General features: G+C 37.5%; 1 protein-coding gene across 2 annotated transcripts in view; it reads right to left on the reverse strand.

Annotated features, from left to right (window-relative positions):
• Positions 1-14,846, reverse strand: part of VAV3 (vav guanine nucleotide exchange factor 3) — a 165,295-nt gene that overhangs the window by 86,942 nt on the left and 63,507 nt on the right. Inside the window, exons 6-11 of one of the 2 annotated variants that reach the window (XM_080622913.1) lie at positions 11,750-11,842; positions 11,591-11,659; positions 7,122-7,225; positions 5,028-5,127; positions 4,016-4,111; positions 2,318-2,386 (exon numbers count right to left, since the gene is read on the reverse strand). In XM_080622913.1, coding sequence (XP_080479039.1) covers positions 2,318-2,386; positions 4,016-4,111; positions 5,028-5,127; positions 7,122-7,225; positions 11,591-11,659; positions 11,750-11,842 — 531 coding nt within the window. The remainder of the gene's footprint in view (positions 1-2,317; positions 2,387-4,015; positions 4,112-5,027; positions 5,128-7,121; positions 7,226-11,590; positions 11,660-11,749; positions 11,843-14,846) is intronic. The other variant, XM_080622914.1, reaches the window with a different exon arrangement.

A 14,846-nucleotide genomic window follows, 5' to 3' on the forward strand; every position in this document is an offset into this window, starting at 1 on the left:
ATCTTTAATGTTTGAGAATCCCCAATATGTATGCCTAAATAAAGAAGGAAAAAAGCCTCTGCATATCTTCAATCTATTTACAACTTTCTTGCTATCTATTGAAACAAAAATGTAGCAGCAAGAAGAAAACATGATAAATTGTAAAAAAGGGCTGATTTCATCTGAATTTCATTAATGTCTTATTTTCAAGATTAAAGATGGAAATGTAATTTATGCAACACACTACCAAAAGAGTCAACAGCATCCAATATCTGAGAATAAGACAGAAGGTAGATTGAGCATATAGTAGAAAACATGTCAGGCAGCTCAAAACCACCATGTAAGGTCATGACCATCTCATAAGCATATATCACATCACACACATCATATGACATATGGTAAGCCTGGCTGCATATTAGGAGAGAAGAAGCTACTGCCCCAGTGCAAGGAACTTGCTCTTACTGTTACACAGCAGAGAGAAGCCATTGCACATTAGATCTTTTAAAGAGGCTTTTAATGGAATATATTACCTGAAGTCATAGGTTGAGATCATTATTGCCCCCTTTACCAGAACATGTACTGTACACACTTCACTAAAGCCTGTAAAATGCTCTGAACATGTCTGAGTAATAGTGACAATTCACTGGGGCTTCTCTGTTTATGGTTAGAGATGAGGAATAAGCAAGAATGACAATTGGTAGGGTCAGGGATGCTGAGAGCAGCAGTTGGAAAAGGCATTCTGATCTCACAACTTGCTTTTATAGTACCCCTTCAGTATGGTCACATATTTGGAGGGTGGAAGAAAGATACATCTTCCTAGGACATTCTTAATCCAAGTCTAAGAATAGCTGTAATCATTATGCTAAGCATCCCAAATGAATCTCTGCAGGATAGATTCACATCAGTCTTTAAAGAGTTAATGTAGAAATTAAATAACCTCTTTTCTTGCTGCTAAAAGAAATCTGATAGCATAACCCTTCCAAGAATTCTCTTTCCTGGGGAGCAGTACCACTTGGCTGGCAGTTTTTCCAAAGATATTTTCATTTTCAAGCAGACACACCAGGGTTTTTAGAAGCAACATACCAACATTGCACAGTAATATCTATTAAAAGGATATACTAAATCAGGAGGGAAGCAATGCTGCACCCTTAAGGACAGATGCTCATACCTTCAGAGGGCAGGGGTATTTGGGTTGTGGAGTGGAGGGAGGTGGGGTGTTGGGTTTGCCACTCTGGCAAAGAGATTTCTTAACTGGTCTTTTATTTGGAATCCAAGTGCCACCAAAAACAATGAAGCAAACCAGGAAAGAAAAAGGGGGGCAGGAGTAAATAAAAAACAGGGTTACTTTCCTAGCCAATTAGCAGCAGCCAGGGTGCATGGCTTGCCACTAGGTGGAAGCAACAGTGTGCCGTCCCATTTCAGGCATCTCTCCCTGGGAAATTATTGTCATGGCATGCTCTGCATTCACTGCACAAAAGTTATGACAAAAAGTGAGAGCCAAAAATCTCATTAGTGAGTTGGTTTGTATTCCAGGCACTGAAGGCAGACAATCGCATAATACAAGACAACTGTGTAACCCAAAACTAACTTAGTCTGACTACAGCATCTTCTGTGGACCATACAGATTACAACAGGAAATATGACCTATGTCATGTTGACTTCTTTCCCCTTTTCCCCCACAAAAGATAGAAAAAAAAAAATCACAATGCAGCACAAGAATGTCACAATTCGTGCTGTGAACTGCAGCAGAACTGCGCTTCATTTTTGAAGCTGTGCAGAACACATTACCTTATACATGAAGCAGAACACCTCTTCTATAAAACATTTGTACCAATACACAGCAACAAATATTCTATCTCCGGACACTACTGTTTTCAAAAGTAAAGCTACAGGCCTCATATTAAGAGGACAGGGAAAAAAAAAAAAAAAAAAAAAAACAACTTGTGAAGAAAGGTAACTGTCTTCATCTCAATGGGAGAATACTGACATTGGTTAGAATTGACTTACAGTGACAGAAATATGCCTAAGTTTTGGAAGTGAGACCCATATTATTGAAACACATGCTTTTCATCACAAAAATGACAGCAAAATTATGTAGAAGTAAACTTTAGTAAGGAAGTTCCATTTTATAAACCCTCCATTTCATTAAACTACTGAGCTTGTTTCCAGACTTGAGCAAAGCCCTCAACTGTATACTTACCCTGATACACTTACATAGCTCATTGTGACCTGTGAAAACATGCTTCATCTGCTGTGAAAAACATTATCTCCTCCAAGAAACAGTTCTAATATTTTAACTGCCAACTAAGACAAATACTTAATAGCCATGAATACCTACCTTCATTGCATCAAGTGCCAGTTTTAGATTTGCCTTCTCCATGGGATCAGTAGTGTGCTTTACAAGCTCCTGTGAACAGTTAAAACTTTTCACTCACTGTCAGTTTATAAACTGACATTGTCATTGCTCATCCCCACCCAAAAAAAAAAATACATAAGCCGAAAACATAAATTCAACCTAAGAATTCACATCTCGATTCTATGATCTTCATCCACATATTTCATCCCCATAGTGAGCAGTTTTGAACTGAGTAGGGACCACTGCAAACTGATAATTGACAAGTGTTAAAGAATGATAGCTGTATAGCCTAAACACTGACTTCAGCTGCCAGTGAACCATCATTAGAAGCTAATTTGGTCAGTCTGGCACTTAAAACTTGCCGAATCAGATCATTACTGTATGTGTGTGCTGAAGGCACAGGTAAACACTTGAGTTCATTTGCACATTACTATATTGTATATCATCCCAGTCCACAGCAAACACTTGTCTGCAGAAAAGGACGTACAGTGGCAATAAAACCTCTGCTAAACCGTGCACTGCTTAAAAGAAGTCATTGTCCCATTACACCTGACTCAGCTGACATGCTGCCTCAGAAGACATATTTAAATCAAATGTAAATGCAATAAAATAATTTTTTAACCACTTCCCATATGGAAAATAAAGCAGCTGGTTTAGTTTTTATGAAGTGAAGAAGTAACCTCCCAGGGAAATGGGCTACTTCTTTATAATTTGAGAAGAGAATTAAACATTTCAACAAACACAACTTGCTAAAATCATAGGAAATGCAGAAATAACTATTCATACTTCATATTACAATATTAATAATTTACTGATTTTTTCTTTCAAAGTCCATTAAAATATTTTTCTTGTACAACATACAATATAGTTTCACACAGAACATAGTGACATACTGTATATCATCTTCTCACAATATACAGGCTGATTATAAAATCATGACTCAGCTCTCTTTAAAAAGCAGCTGTACTATTCATTCTGGTTTTTCCAATTTTCCACTGATCAAAATATTGATGACTCATAGAAATCATTCAAAAAATTTAATATTACATAATGCATGTTGCTCTGCAGTCAAAATTATGCTTCACATACAAGTAGTAGATCTTTTTAAAATGACATTTTACAAGCATCAGCAGGGTTGACACTCTAATAAAGTAATATATTTCTTTGCAGCTGAACTAATGAGTCTCCTGGCACAGCTATCAAATTAAATTTATAAGACTCTCCACCCTTATTACAGAACTAACTGCAAAAGCTAATGCTTTGTGGGTTATAACAAGAAGCATTCCAAAGTAAGTATGGCTTTATTGTAATTCATGACGGCAAAAAAGCATCTTAAAAGAATGTTGTAAGTATGGCCCAGCTTCCTCTTTCTGGGAGCGATGGTTCACATTTCAAAGTACCATGATTATACTTAGGTACTATTAACCATGTTAAACATACCAAGAATGAAAGATTCAAATACTGAGGAAAAATTTGTGGTTTATTCTTTTTTCCCAGATATGCCTCAGCTCTGAAGAATGATCTTTGAAAGAACCCACACTTGACTGGATTTTATTTTGTAACAAATCAGCTTCAAATCTATGGAAATGTCAATCACCTCCCTTTGATAAAGACTTTTAGCTCTCATTGTTACAATCCACTGATGATAGTCAGCCCCCTTCAATTTCAAAAATAAAATACCTGGAGCAGTAGGTGGTATTTTAGCACTCTCTGCATTGGAACCACTAAAAGATCCCGTAATGTAAATTTCCCATTATTGGCCCTCTTTGAACATTCCTAGGTCAAAGAAGAAAGAATAAGACAAGAGAGTTAGAAAATAAAAATATTCATGCAAAACATAAGAAAAATCAGTGACATAAGGGCCAAGCAACTATATTAATCTTGCTATAAAGAATATCAACAAAATAAAGGAAACCATTGATATGGCAATAAGAGCTAAGCAAAAACAAAGAAACAGACTGGACCTGGACACTTGTTCTTAGATATTTCAACAGCATGAGAAAGAGTACAATAAACATCACAAAGGCAACAACTTGCTGAGGGTACACTCAATCCCTTCGTCCAAGTCATTGACAGCAATCTTTAGCAATGATCTGCAGGAAAAGGCAGGACACCTGCAGCAAGTCTGCAGCCACCAGCAGATTAGAGGTGCAGAAGACACTCTTAGGGCATGTCCAGCAGGATCCTCATATCAAGGCAACAAGGTGAAGGCACTGTTGTGCATTACCTAGGGACACACTAACCCTCAGGGCTGACCAGCTAAGGAACAGCTCTGCTTGAAACGGGGTCATGCCAGATAGCGAGCCTGTGAGGCTGTGGGACCAGGGCTTGTTTAGCCTAGAGCCTGTGTTCTCAGCAGAGATATTATCACAACAAACAGAAGGGCATCACTGATGATCACTTCCCACCCAATCGCCAAAAAAAAAAAAAAAAAAAAAAAAATGAGAAAAGGACAACCTAGCCCTATCTATGTCAGGGGCAAAACTTTGACTTCAGTGCCAGGACATGTACTGCAAGAGTTACACATTCATTTGATTAGGGGCTCCAAAAAAATGAAAAGGAAGAGAAACACATTCAAGTTTCAGTTAAGCTAGTTTTTTATCCTAAAGTTTTTACTTGGATGAAAGCGAGGCATATTCACAGAAACACATGATTTTTATATATATGTATATACACATGTTAATACTAATACCTCTAACTTCAATTTTACATCTTCTTTGGTCTTAGAGATGTTGTCTAAGCATGATATTGCTATCTCCACTTGACTGCAGTACTGTCCATAAATAACCAATCTAAATCAAAGCAAGAGATAAAGAATAAGAGAAACATTTCCATATATAAGAACAATTTTTTTTTTTTTACAAATATATTGGTAACAATCCTTCTTTCAAAAGGAGCAGTGCCCAAATAACCCAGGGTAGGATTTAGCCATAGACTTCAATGAGCAGCAGGAAGGATATTCAGAGGAATACAATTTTTATCGCTGTAAAAGCATTGCAACATCCTTTAATATTCACATACGTATGTGAATATGAAAGGACTCATTAGAAAGGAGCATAACTGCTGTTTAACTGAACAACAGTCTTCAATATTTAGAACACCAGATTTTCAAGGTTGTGATGTATAAATTCTGTAACAGACTCAAGCGCATTTGTTACAGCTATCCATTAAAGAACTCACAGGTTGCCCAAAGTGATCCATCTCCAACAGTTTCTACCAGAAGCCCTCAGATCAAAATAATAGTGCAGAAACTCAAGAAATCTTTGATAGCTGTCAAGGGCAGCAATGCTTCTTGAAGGAGCTTGGGTTTACGACAAAAGTTTCTTGTCCCTCTTTTGAGTGCTTCTTTCTACTAGTCCCATTGCAAAGAGTGCTATTTCCTTTAACCTCTTACATTTCTTGAGGCAATTACTTCTGTATGCTTAAAATTCTTTTTTGGGGGGTCCCTGTGAGCCTTCCACAGGGGTCTCCTAGATTCCTTTTTCTCTCACCTAATCTTTACCATTTTTCCCCTCCCATTCTTTTTTTCACAGTTGAAGTGATTAAAGTGATTTAACACTTACCACTTCTGATTACTTTAATCACTACATGGTTAAGACACTAAGTCTACCTCCTTCTGTTTCACTGTTCTATAATACAAACTTAAAGTTTCCTCTCAGTGTCCTTTGTTCCCCTTTTAGCACACATTTCAGAACTAGTTTTGAAAGATAAGCATTTTCCAGAACAACTTCTTGTCCCCTAATTCCCTCCTGCAGAAGCAGAAAGTCTAGCAGTCTGAGAAATAAATATGTCCTGCTCCAACATAAAAGCTGGACAGAGGGTCTCTGAAGGCAAGACTGTTTGTGGGCAGCCTGGGATACCCTCCACGCTTAGAAAACAACTTTAATGTTTTCTGGATGCTGGTGTCCAGTTTCTCACAAGAATGTTATTACTGCAACAATCCTCCTTCCCCATCACCCTTGAGCAAACTCAGTTTGCTCTCACAGGTCTTTCCTGCTCCAATCCCAGAAGGAACTGATTTTTAACTGCAACCCAAGGGCTACGTCAAGGTAAGTCAGCACTGTAGCCCACAGTACTAGTGTTTTTCACCACATATCTATGCCACAGTCATGTAAGTTCATCTATACAGTCCAAAAGCTGTTCAATGCTGGCAGGAAAAAACAAATCTGAAAAGGTGAGTAAAAAAAAATGGCAATTAGCCTACAGGACATGGCAAGCTGCCACAGTTATCCTGTTACCAGCTTGGCTGGTTTTCAGTTTGAAGGTAGAACACTAGCTTCACTGTCACACCTTTGACTGCAGGGTAGGCTAAGTCCTAGTCTCTTCTTTCTTCTATTCTGCAGTCCCTTCTGCTTTCTCTTCTTCCAAATTATGGCCATTTCTGTTTTATTTAACCTGGAATAGCTTTAGTATATATCCTTGCCTTACTTTGCCCTTTCTTCCATTTTTATAACATTATAACTGTTAAACAAAACTGGGACATGCTATAAAAAACCCAGGATTTTTTGCGTGAAAAAATGTTATGCAGAGTAAGCTATTTTTGTTCAAAATATAGATGTTACCTGCCTATGTAACAACATTGCCAAAACTGAGCATAAGATGAGAGAGGGCTCATACAGCAATTGGTTACATTTTGACTTAAAGGCTCAAAACAACAAACACTAGCTTAATGATTATACTGACACAAATTACAACTCAGTTTCAAAAATATTTATAACATTAAAAAAAAGTAAAATATCAAATGGAGCATAAATTATCATGATTAATAAGAGTGCATAAGTCTTACCTTTCTTTGTAGTTAATAAAAATTTGATATAGGTTCTGATCATTTTTGTTTATAATGGAATCATTGATGTCCTGTGTTAGATTCCTGTGGATTTTCACCAAATCCTTAAAAACAGTAAATGGGGAGAAGAAAGGTTTTTGAAAACAGAACTTAAAGCTTTGGATATAAACATGAATTATTTCATGTTAGATCCATTAGTTTCAATAAACCGAAAAATAGATAATTTGAGAGTACAACCTCATTTTAAGGTTTGCCACATCTTTCCTATCATACAACAAGAAAAACTAAACTCCAAGAACTACCTGTTAGACACTAATTTATTCTAGCTTACAATGTGCACTGTTAATTCATCTTCATTTTATAATAATTTTCAAATTAAGCAAGTGCAGTAAATGCTTCAGTGACAAGATAAAGTAATGATTCACATCCCCGAGCTGTGAAAAATTAGTTTTATACATTACATTGGTCAATTACTGGTGTTCTAGTGTTAACTAAAGTCATAACGAGTTTTCTAATTCAGCAGGCAACTAATGGCTGACAGAAAGGCACAGCTACTGCAGAAAGGTTTGCTCTCCTAGGAGTTGCAACTCACCTTGCCTGTTCATTATCATACAAAAATCTGTAAGCAACTATGGAAAATTACATCAGCCTTAATACCATATAGATACTGTCAGAGAATTCACTAGAAATTAACTCAAGTTAAAATGTTTGGAAATCAAGAACTGTAAGCTGCGCACAGACTACTAACAAAAAAAAAAAAAAAAAAAAAAAAAAAAAAACACAAAAAACCCACAAAAAAAATAGACTTTGAAGATAGATTTGAAAACAGTGTTGGGCCTGGGATTGTTTAACTTCTTTGTCATCGACATGGACAGTGGGGTTGAGTGCACTATCAGCAAGTATGCCAGCACGGCATGGTCACCATGCTGAAGGGAAGGGATGCCATTTAGATGGACTTTAACATGGCTGAAAGGTGGGCCCATGCAAATCTTGAAGTTCAACAAAGCCAAGTGCAAGGTCCTGCACCTAAGTGAGGGCAACCCCAAGCAGCCCTCAGAAGACGGACTTGGATGCGCTGATCAGTAAGAAGGTTAACATGAGCTGGCATTGTGCGCTTGCAGCCCAGAAAGCCAGCCATATACTGGGCTGTATCAAAAAGTAGCGTGACCAGCAGGTTGAGAGAGGAGATTCCCCACTCTCTACTCTCCTCTTGTGAGACCCCACCTGGGGTACTGCATCCCAGCTCTGGGGCCCTCAACATAAGCAAGTCCACATGATGGCCACATAGATGATCAGAGGGCTGAAGCATCTCTCCTATAAAGACAGGCTGAGAGAGTTAGGGTTGTTCACCCTGGAGAAAAGAAGGCTCCAGAGAGACCTTATAACAGCCTTCCAGTACCTAAACAGGTCCTACAAGAAAACTGGAGAGGAACTTTTTACAAGGGCCTGTAGTGATAGGACTAGGGGAATGGCTTTAAACTTTAAACAGGGTAGATCTAGTTTATATATTAGGAAGAAATTCTTTACTGTGAGGGTGGTGAGACACTGGAACAGGTTGCCCAGAGAAGCTGTGGATGCCATAACTGGAAGTGTTCCAGGTCAGGTTGGACAGGGCTTTGAGCAACCTGGTCTAGTGGAAGGTACCATTGCCTATAGCAGGGTAGCTGGATCTACATTATCTTTAAGGCCCCTTCCAGTTTGATGATTAAGATGGTGTGGCAGCGTGCCCCACTCCTCCAACCTGGCCTTTATTTCCCATATCTCTGTTCAAGTGAGAACCACTATTGTGGTGGGTGGTGGTTTGCCATAGTGGAGTTGTCTGTTGGCTGCATTCAACTTGAACTGAATTCAGGAGAGGAAGACAAGAAAATAACCAAGGGCTAATCTGAGCAACATGCGTGCCCCCTAACCATAGTCCTGGTCAAGTTCCAACTCAAGCCAAGTTTGGAAAAAAACTAACTTCTGTAGTCAGTATGCAAATGTGGCTATGAGTCAATTATCTTACTCCATAAACAGCGGGCAGCCCAGGGCCCATTGAGCTCTTGTGCATGGCAGTGGGCAGCACACCAGGATCTCCCCTTGAGCTAGGATGCCTCTCAAGGTTACTCTTCAAGGTTGAAAGACTCCTTACCACAACAGATTATTAGTAAGTGAATAATAGCATGCTAAACTTTGAAACCTTAGCTCATATAAAGGATTGATTTCTGCATTTAAAATCCGTTAGACATAAAGTGTTGATCAAGTCTGGGACTAAGTCTGGATCCAGCCACACCTAAACTACCCCTTGAGAAGCTTAACACACCAGAGGGTCCTTTCTGAACCTCGTGACTCAACGTGAGAGTCTTCCTGACATTTCTGTCTGACACTGACTTAGCTGCAGTAAATCAAATGTACCTTGCCATAAAATGTTGTTAAATCACTGTCCTATTAGCTATCAAACTTTGTTAAATTGCTGGTTTATATCAATAAACATATTGCTACTTCTCTTTGAAGAGCAAACTGTGTTGCTTCATCTGCAACAGGTGGCTTCATGCAGTAAATTATATACTACAAAAATAATACACAATATTGAGTTGCGAACTAAGTGAACTTCAATCATTAGAGGTGAGGGAGCAAAAACTTAAAACAGATCAAATTCAGGTACTACCAACTGTATGGCCATATCCTCAGAATCATAAATTGCAGCAGAAGTATTAACATAGAAATGCTTCCCTATTGATATATTACAGAAGCACATTTTCTCAGAAAAACACAGAGACTCAGCTGAGAAACATCCTTGAAAAACAGCTTAATGCTAAGGGGACAAGATGTCTTTTTGAGCTTCTATTTCCAATTCAAAGTCAAGCTTTAAATTTAACTGATATTAACATCTGTCATGGTTTGAGCCCAACTGGCAACCAAGTACCACACAGCCGCTTACCCACTCCCCCACCCCTTCTCAGTGGGGTGGAGAGGAGAATTGGCAAAAACGTAAAAACCCACGGGTTGGGATAAGAACAGTTTAATAAATGAAAGTAAAATATCATTTTTATTACTATTATTACTAAGATGATATGATTATGGGGGGAACAAATATCCCCCTTTATCCCCCCCCCCACTGGCAGAATGTGGGACACTGAAAAGTCATTGAATTAGGGTAAGCACTACTTAGCAACAACTAAAACATTGGTGTGTTATCAACATTATTCAGACTAAGGCCAAAACACAGCACTGTACCAGCTACTAGGGAAAAAAATCCTAGCTCCGTCTATGTAGTGAATATAGTATTACCCTAAGCACTGATCCTTCACCAAAATCCTTTAACAAAGACAGATTCATCCTGTTCCGAGAACACTGCATTTGTTTTCCATGTCACAGTTTGCTGTAGATCTCTGTGTAACGGCTGTTTTCAGTCTAAAACAAGCTTCCACTGCCCTCCAGCCTTCCCACTGAGGAACTGCCGCAGAGACAAGGTCTGAGCAGACAAAGCTTTTGCACATATTTTTAACTTAGACAAATTATGTATTTCTTTCAGTGTTTTTTAGCTGTCTATGAAGCATTACTGGAATCAGAAATAAGCACCATCTCGTGACAGCAGAATACTGAATGCTGATAGTGAAAAGCAAAGTAAAACAACCTAAATAATTTATAACATGTCTTCCTAGTTTCCAACAAACAGGTTTTGTTCTGTTTAGTCCTCTTATCTGATCCCCCTATATTTCTTTAATGAGTAGTGATTAGGCCAACCCCTCAGTTTGTGCTTTAAGTGTGTAAGCCCTTTTTTATACCCCTGTGCAGTGTTTCACGTTGGCTGGTTTTAGGTCTTTCAATGCACTAAGTCAACAAGCCTGGGCACACAGAGCCTTAGGAAAGAGGTTTACTGTAAGTTATGTAGGGCACATCATGGCCTTATTTGTAAAGAATAAGAAAAATGCATGTAGGACAGAATATAAATATGTTTTCAAAAGCAAAGGGATCTTTACAGGCAGCTGACATGCTTCAAGAAGTAAGGTTAGTGATACCTGGCAATATTTTGGTCTAATACTCAAACACAAGAAAATTACAGCAACTGAGATTCAGAGTGAAAACTTTAACAGCAAGAGCAATATGGCCACACTCTGGGGACTCGTTCTTTACAGTGTGCCTCATAAAAGAAGATTTTTTTCATTTGTCTGTTGAGAGAGGCCTCAGACTATGTCTGATGTCTTTCTCTGAAGCCAAATAAAGACATCTACTGAATACTCGCACCAACTAAAAATACATATAAATAGTCATACTATTATTTTTAGACAAAAATAGGTGGAACAAAATAATAATCACAGAAACCTTTATGTTTTCAGTCAAGCATAAAAAAATAGCGTGCATATTCTTTTTTTATCAACTACCTTAATATCTACATAAATGCATTGTGCACCATATTTCAAACAATAATTTTGTGCAGTAACATACAACACAAATGTATCAAATCCATTAAACATACAATTACTTACAGGAATATTGATGAAAACAGTACCAAACTCTGATGCAGACAGAAACCTTTTCAGTGGCACCATGAAAAACTGCAAGAAAAAGTTTTTATATATCAACTATGACATATTTTCTAGACTGTTATAAAAATACATGTTAAAATTCTATAAGTAGCATCTTACTTTCTCTATAGATTCCAGAGTTTCAGTGTATTTCTCTTCAGTTTGCTTTATTTCAGCAAGGCAACAGCTTCTTATGTCATTTTCAGTATATTTCTGCAATTACAATAGATTAAGTCTTTAACAGGCACCTAATGGATAACAAATGTATTTATTTGGTTAGAATTAAGCAGTTAGGATAACTGCTTCCTGAAATTCTCAGTACTGGAGCCTCCAAATATGACAGCAATAATCAAGATTATTTTAATATGAAATGAGATGATGACTTTGAGTTTTACTAAAATTCAGCATTAAAGGACTACTATTAAAAGTTCATGTTTAGACATAAAACACTGAACTTTCTGCATGTGCTTTTAAAGCTGAAATATAAGGTCACATTTAATTTACATCTAGACTCAGAAATCTTATTTAAAATACTCAGCAGTTTATAATTCCATTAAACTTAATGGCACTAAATCATCTAAGTAACTTTAAATGCCATAAATATTGGATTCAGTTTAATCCCTGCATTTGTTTACAGTTTTCCCTTGTGGTTCTCAAGGGGAGCTTTCTCTTCAAACACAATATATATCCTTCAATCTGGAAGTGCAATGACCTCTAAGTTCAACTCTTACATATGTATGTGTGGGTCTTCAATGAGATCCTGGGATTTTTCCATGTAAACCACCAGATTCATAGCTAATTGAAATCATTATCAGCACAGGACTCTAAAAATAGGTTAACAAGCACTCTTGCTGAAGATCAGATTTACAGTCACAGCTTCAATCACTTGCAAATCTGCCCTCAAATAAGAGTAAATACCTGGAAGAAGGTATACAAGCACTGTGTCAAGCAAGGTTTAAAACATCTGGAGACATACAAGTCAGCTTGGAGACGAGACACAGTAGGTAGCTCTTACAATTAAAAGCAATAATTGATAGAAAATGTTTTCTTCCAAGACCAGCAAAAGCAGTGTTTTAATACGCAGAGTACTACTACATTCTTTCTGAGGCCTATTTCTCCTTGGAAGGATGCGTAACATCCTTCCAAGGCCTCTTTCGGTATATCCTTGACTGTATCTTAACTTTTTTCACTCAGCGTAGGGAATCCATATACTGCACATAATAGACCTGATGACTATGCATTACTCAAATACAGGGAGAGTCGGGACTAGAAATCTAGCACTAAAGTTCTTCCCATTCAGAAGAAGACTTAGCTTTCAAACAGAAGACTTTTCTCATCCAGGAATAGCAAAACTTTTAGATAGAAATTTTAACAATTAGACGCACTAAGAGCTACACTCCTTCCACTCCCCTCTCTTTGCTATCAGTCCACTTGAGACACCCACTATACATACCACAGCAAATAGCAAGCTGCACGTATTAAATCATCCACAAGCCACATTAAGTACCTGTAATATTGTTTGGCCAGCTATGAAGAGTAGGAAATGTATTCCTACCACCTAAACTAGATGCAAATTTGCAAAATCATACAGGCACAAAAATTTCCTCACTGTTCAGACTTTTTTTTGCTGTTTTGACATACCTCCTTTACCCTTCTCTCTGTCCTCATGTGACTCTACAAGCAGCTCCTGCAACCGGAATATGGCTTCTCACTCGTATCTACCATGTACTGCATTATCTCAGAAATTACTCTTCAAAACGCAAATTTTCATTATGGAATGAAATAATTATTGAGTAACACAGTTACTCATTTTCCCACAAGCAGCATTAAAGTGCCATTCTTGTCAGCTGCAGACAGAATTAACTATTTTGCAAAAATACAGTCTGTCATTATGAGTAGCAATGTACTTTGTGAGCATCACCTGATGATCAGCCTCATCTCATAACCTATCATTTATTCCCAAATTCATTGGCAGGGGGAAGCAGGCACTATCACGGTTAACTACAGTTAATTATTATCTCAATAAAATACTAGATTTTTACATTACTCAGGTTTCTAGTTATTTTTCACCTTTACTTTTGTGAGCCCAGTACTGCTCAAAGTACTTGCAGTATTTGCACCAAGTTGTTGTACCCAATAGAAGTTCACACCAATTTGTAAAAAGTGGGGTTTTTTTCACCAACTATTGCATGAGCAATACAAACAAATTGTTGGAATTCCACTTAAAACAATTCCCTTGAGTTTTGTGCTCACCTAACCCAAACAAATCATTCACAGAGGCACTTTTGGCAGAAATTTGCATGTCCATTCCCTAGCTTTACCACAAACTTCCAGAATTTAAGTCCAGTAAATAAAAGGAGAGAAGAAATAAGAAATGATGTGTGAATATCAGTACAAGTGAGAAAAATTGCCTCTGAAGGTCAGGTACTGCTAGAGATAATTTAGTGCAACAGTTTACTTCAGAAAATAATGACAATAAATCAAAGATGAGGAGATGCAAAGCATTCTGGCTGCTATTGGAGACTCTGAAAAGTATTTGGTGGTTCTAAAAGCCTACTTGGAGATTGTTCTGTGCTAGTGTTTACATGTACAAGGAATTCTCACGTAGGATCCAAATCAAAGTACTGCACAAAATTGTCATGTTAGCATGCAGTGTATTTATAAACCTGAGAGGAAATTATCACAAACCAGAAATAATTACCACATTCAAGAAAGCTGTCACAGCAAAACAATTGTAATCTCTCCATTCATTACATGTTGTGGAAAAATATTTTGCTGTACTAATGTTTTCAATTTTCATTTATTTTCCATGAGAAACAAATGCGAGTCTGTTCAATCTGAAGCATCTAGGCTAAGATGCAAATAAAATTAGAATGTGAGAGTTCCAATCACTATATTAATCATTTGCTAAAAACACAGATATGCAAGGGTGACATTTACAACAGGAAAGAACCAGAGAAAGTTTACATGCTACCAACTGCCAGAGATTACTAACTGCTACAGTTGAAGAAGAAAAAAAAGCCACCCACACTCATTATGTGAAACCCCAAACTTAATGCATTCTGAGTTTCAGTATAAAATAAAAACTCAAAACAAGATCACAATAAGGATTTCCCACAATTCAAACACTTTTTCCAAGACATCCTGCATGAAAGTGAATGCAACTTCACTTAGATATAAAAAAATGGGGGTTTCCAGGTCTTTCTTTTTTGGCTTT

Source organism: Psittacula echo (assembly GCF_963264785.1).
Source record: "Psittacula echo genome assembly, chromosome: 7".
Classification (NCBI taxonomy): Eukaryota; Metazoa; Chordata; class Aves; order Psittaciformes; family Psittacidae; genus Psittacula; species Psittacula echo.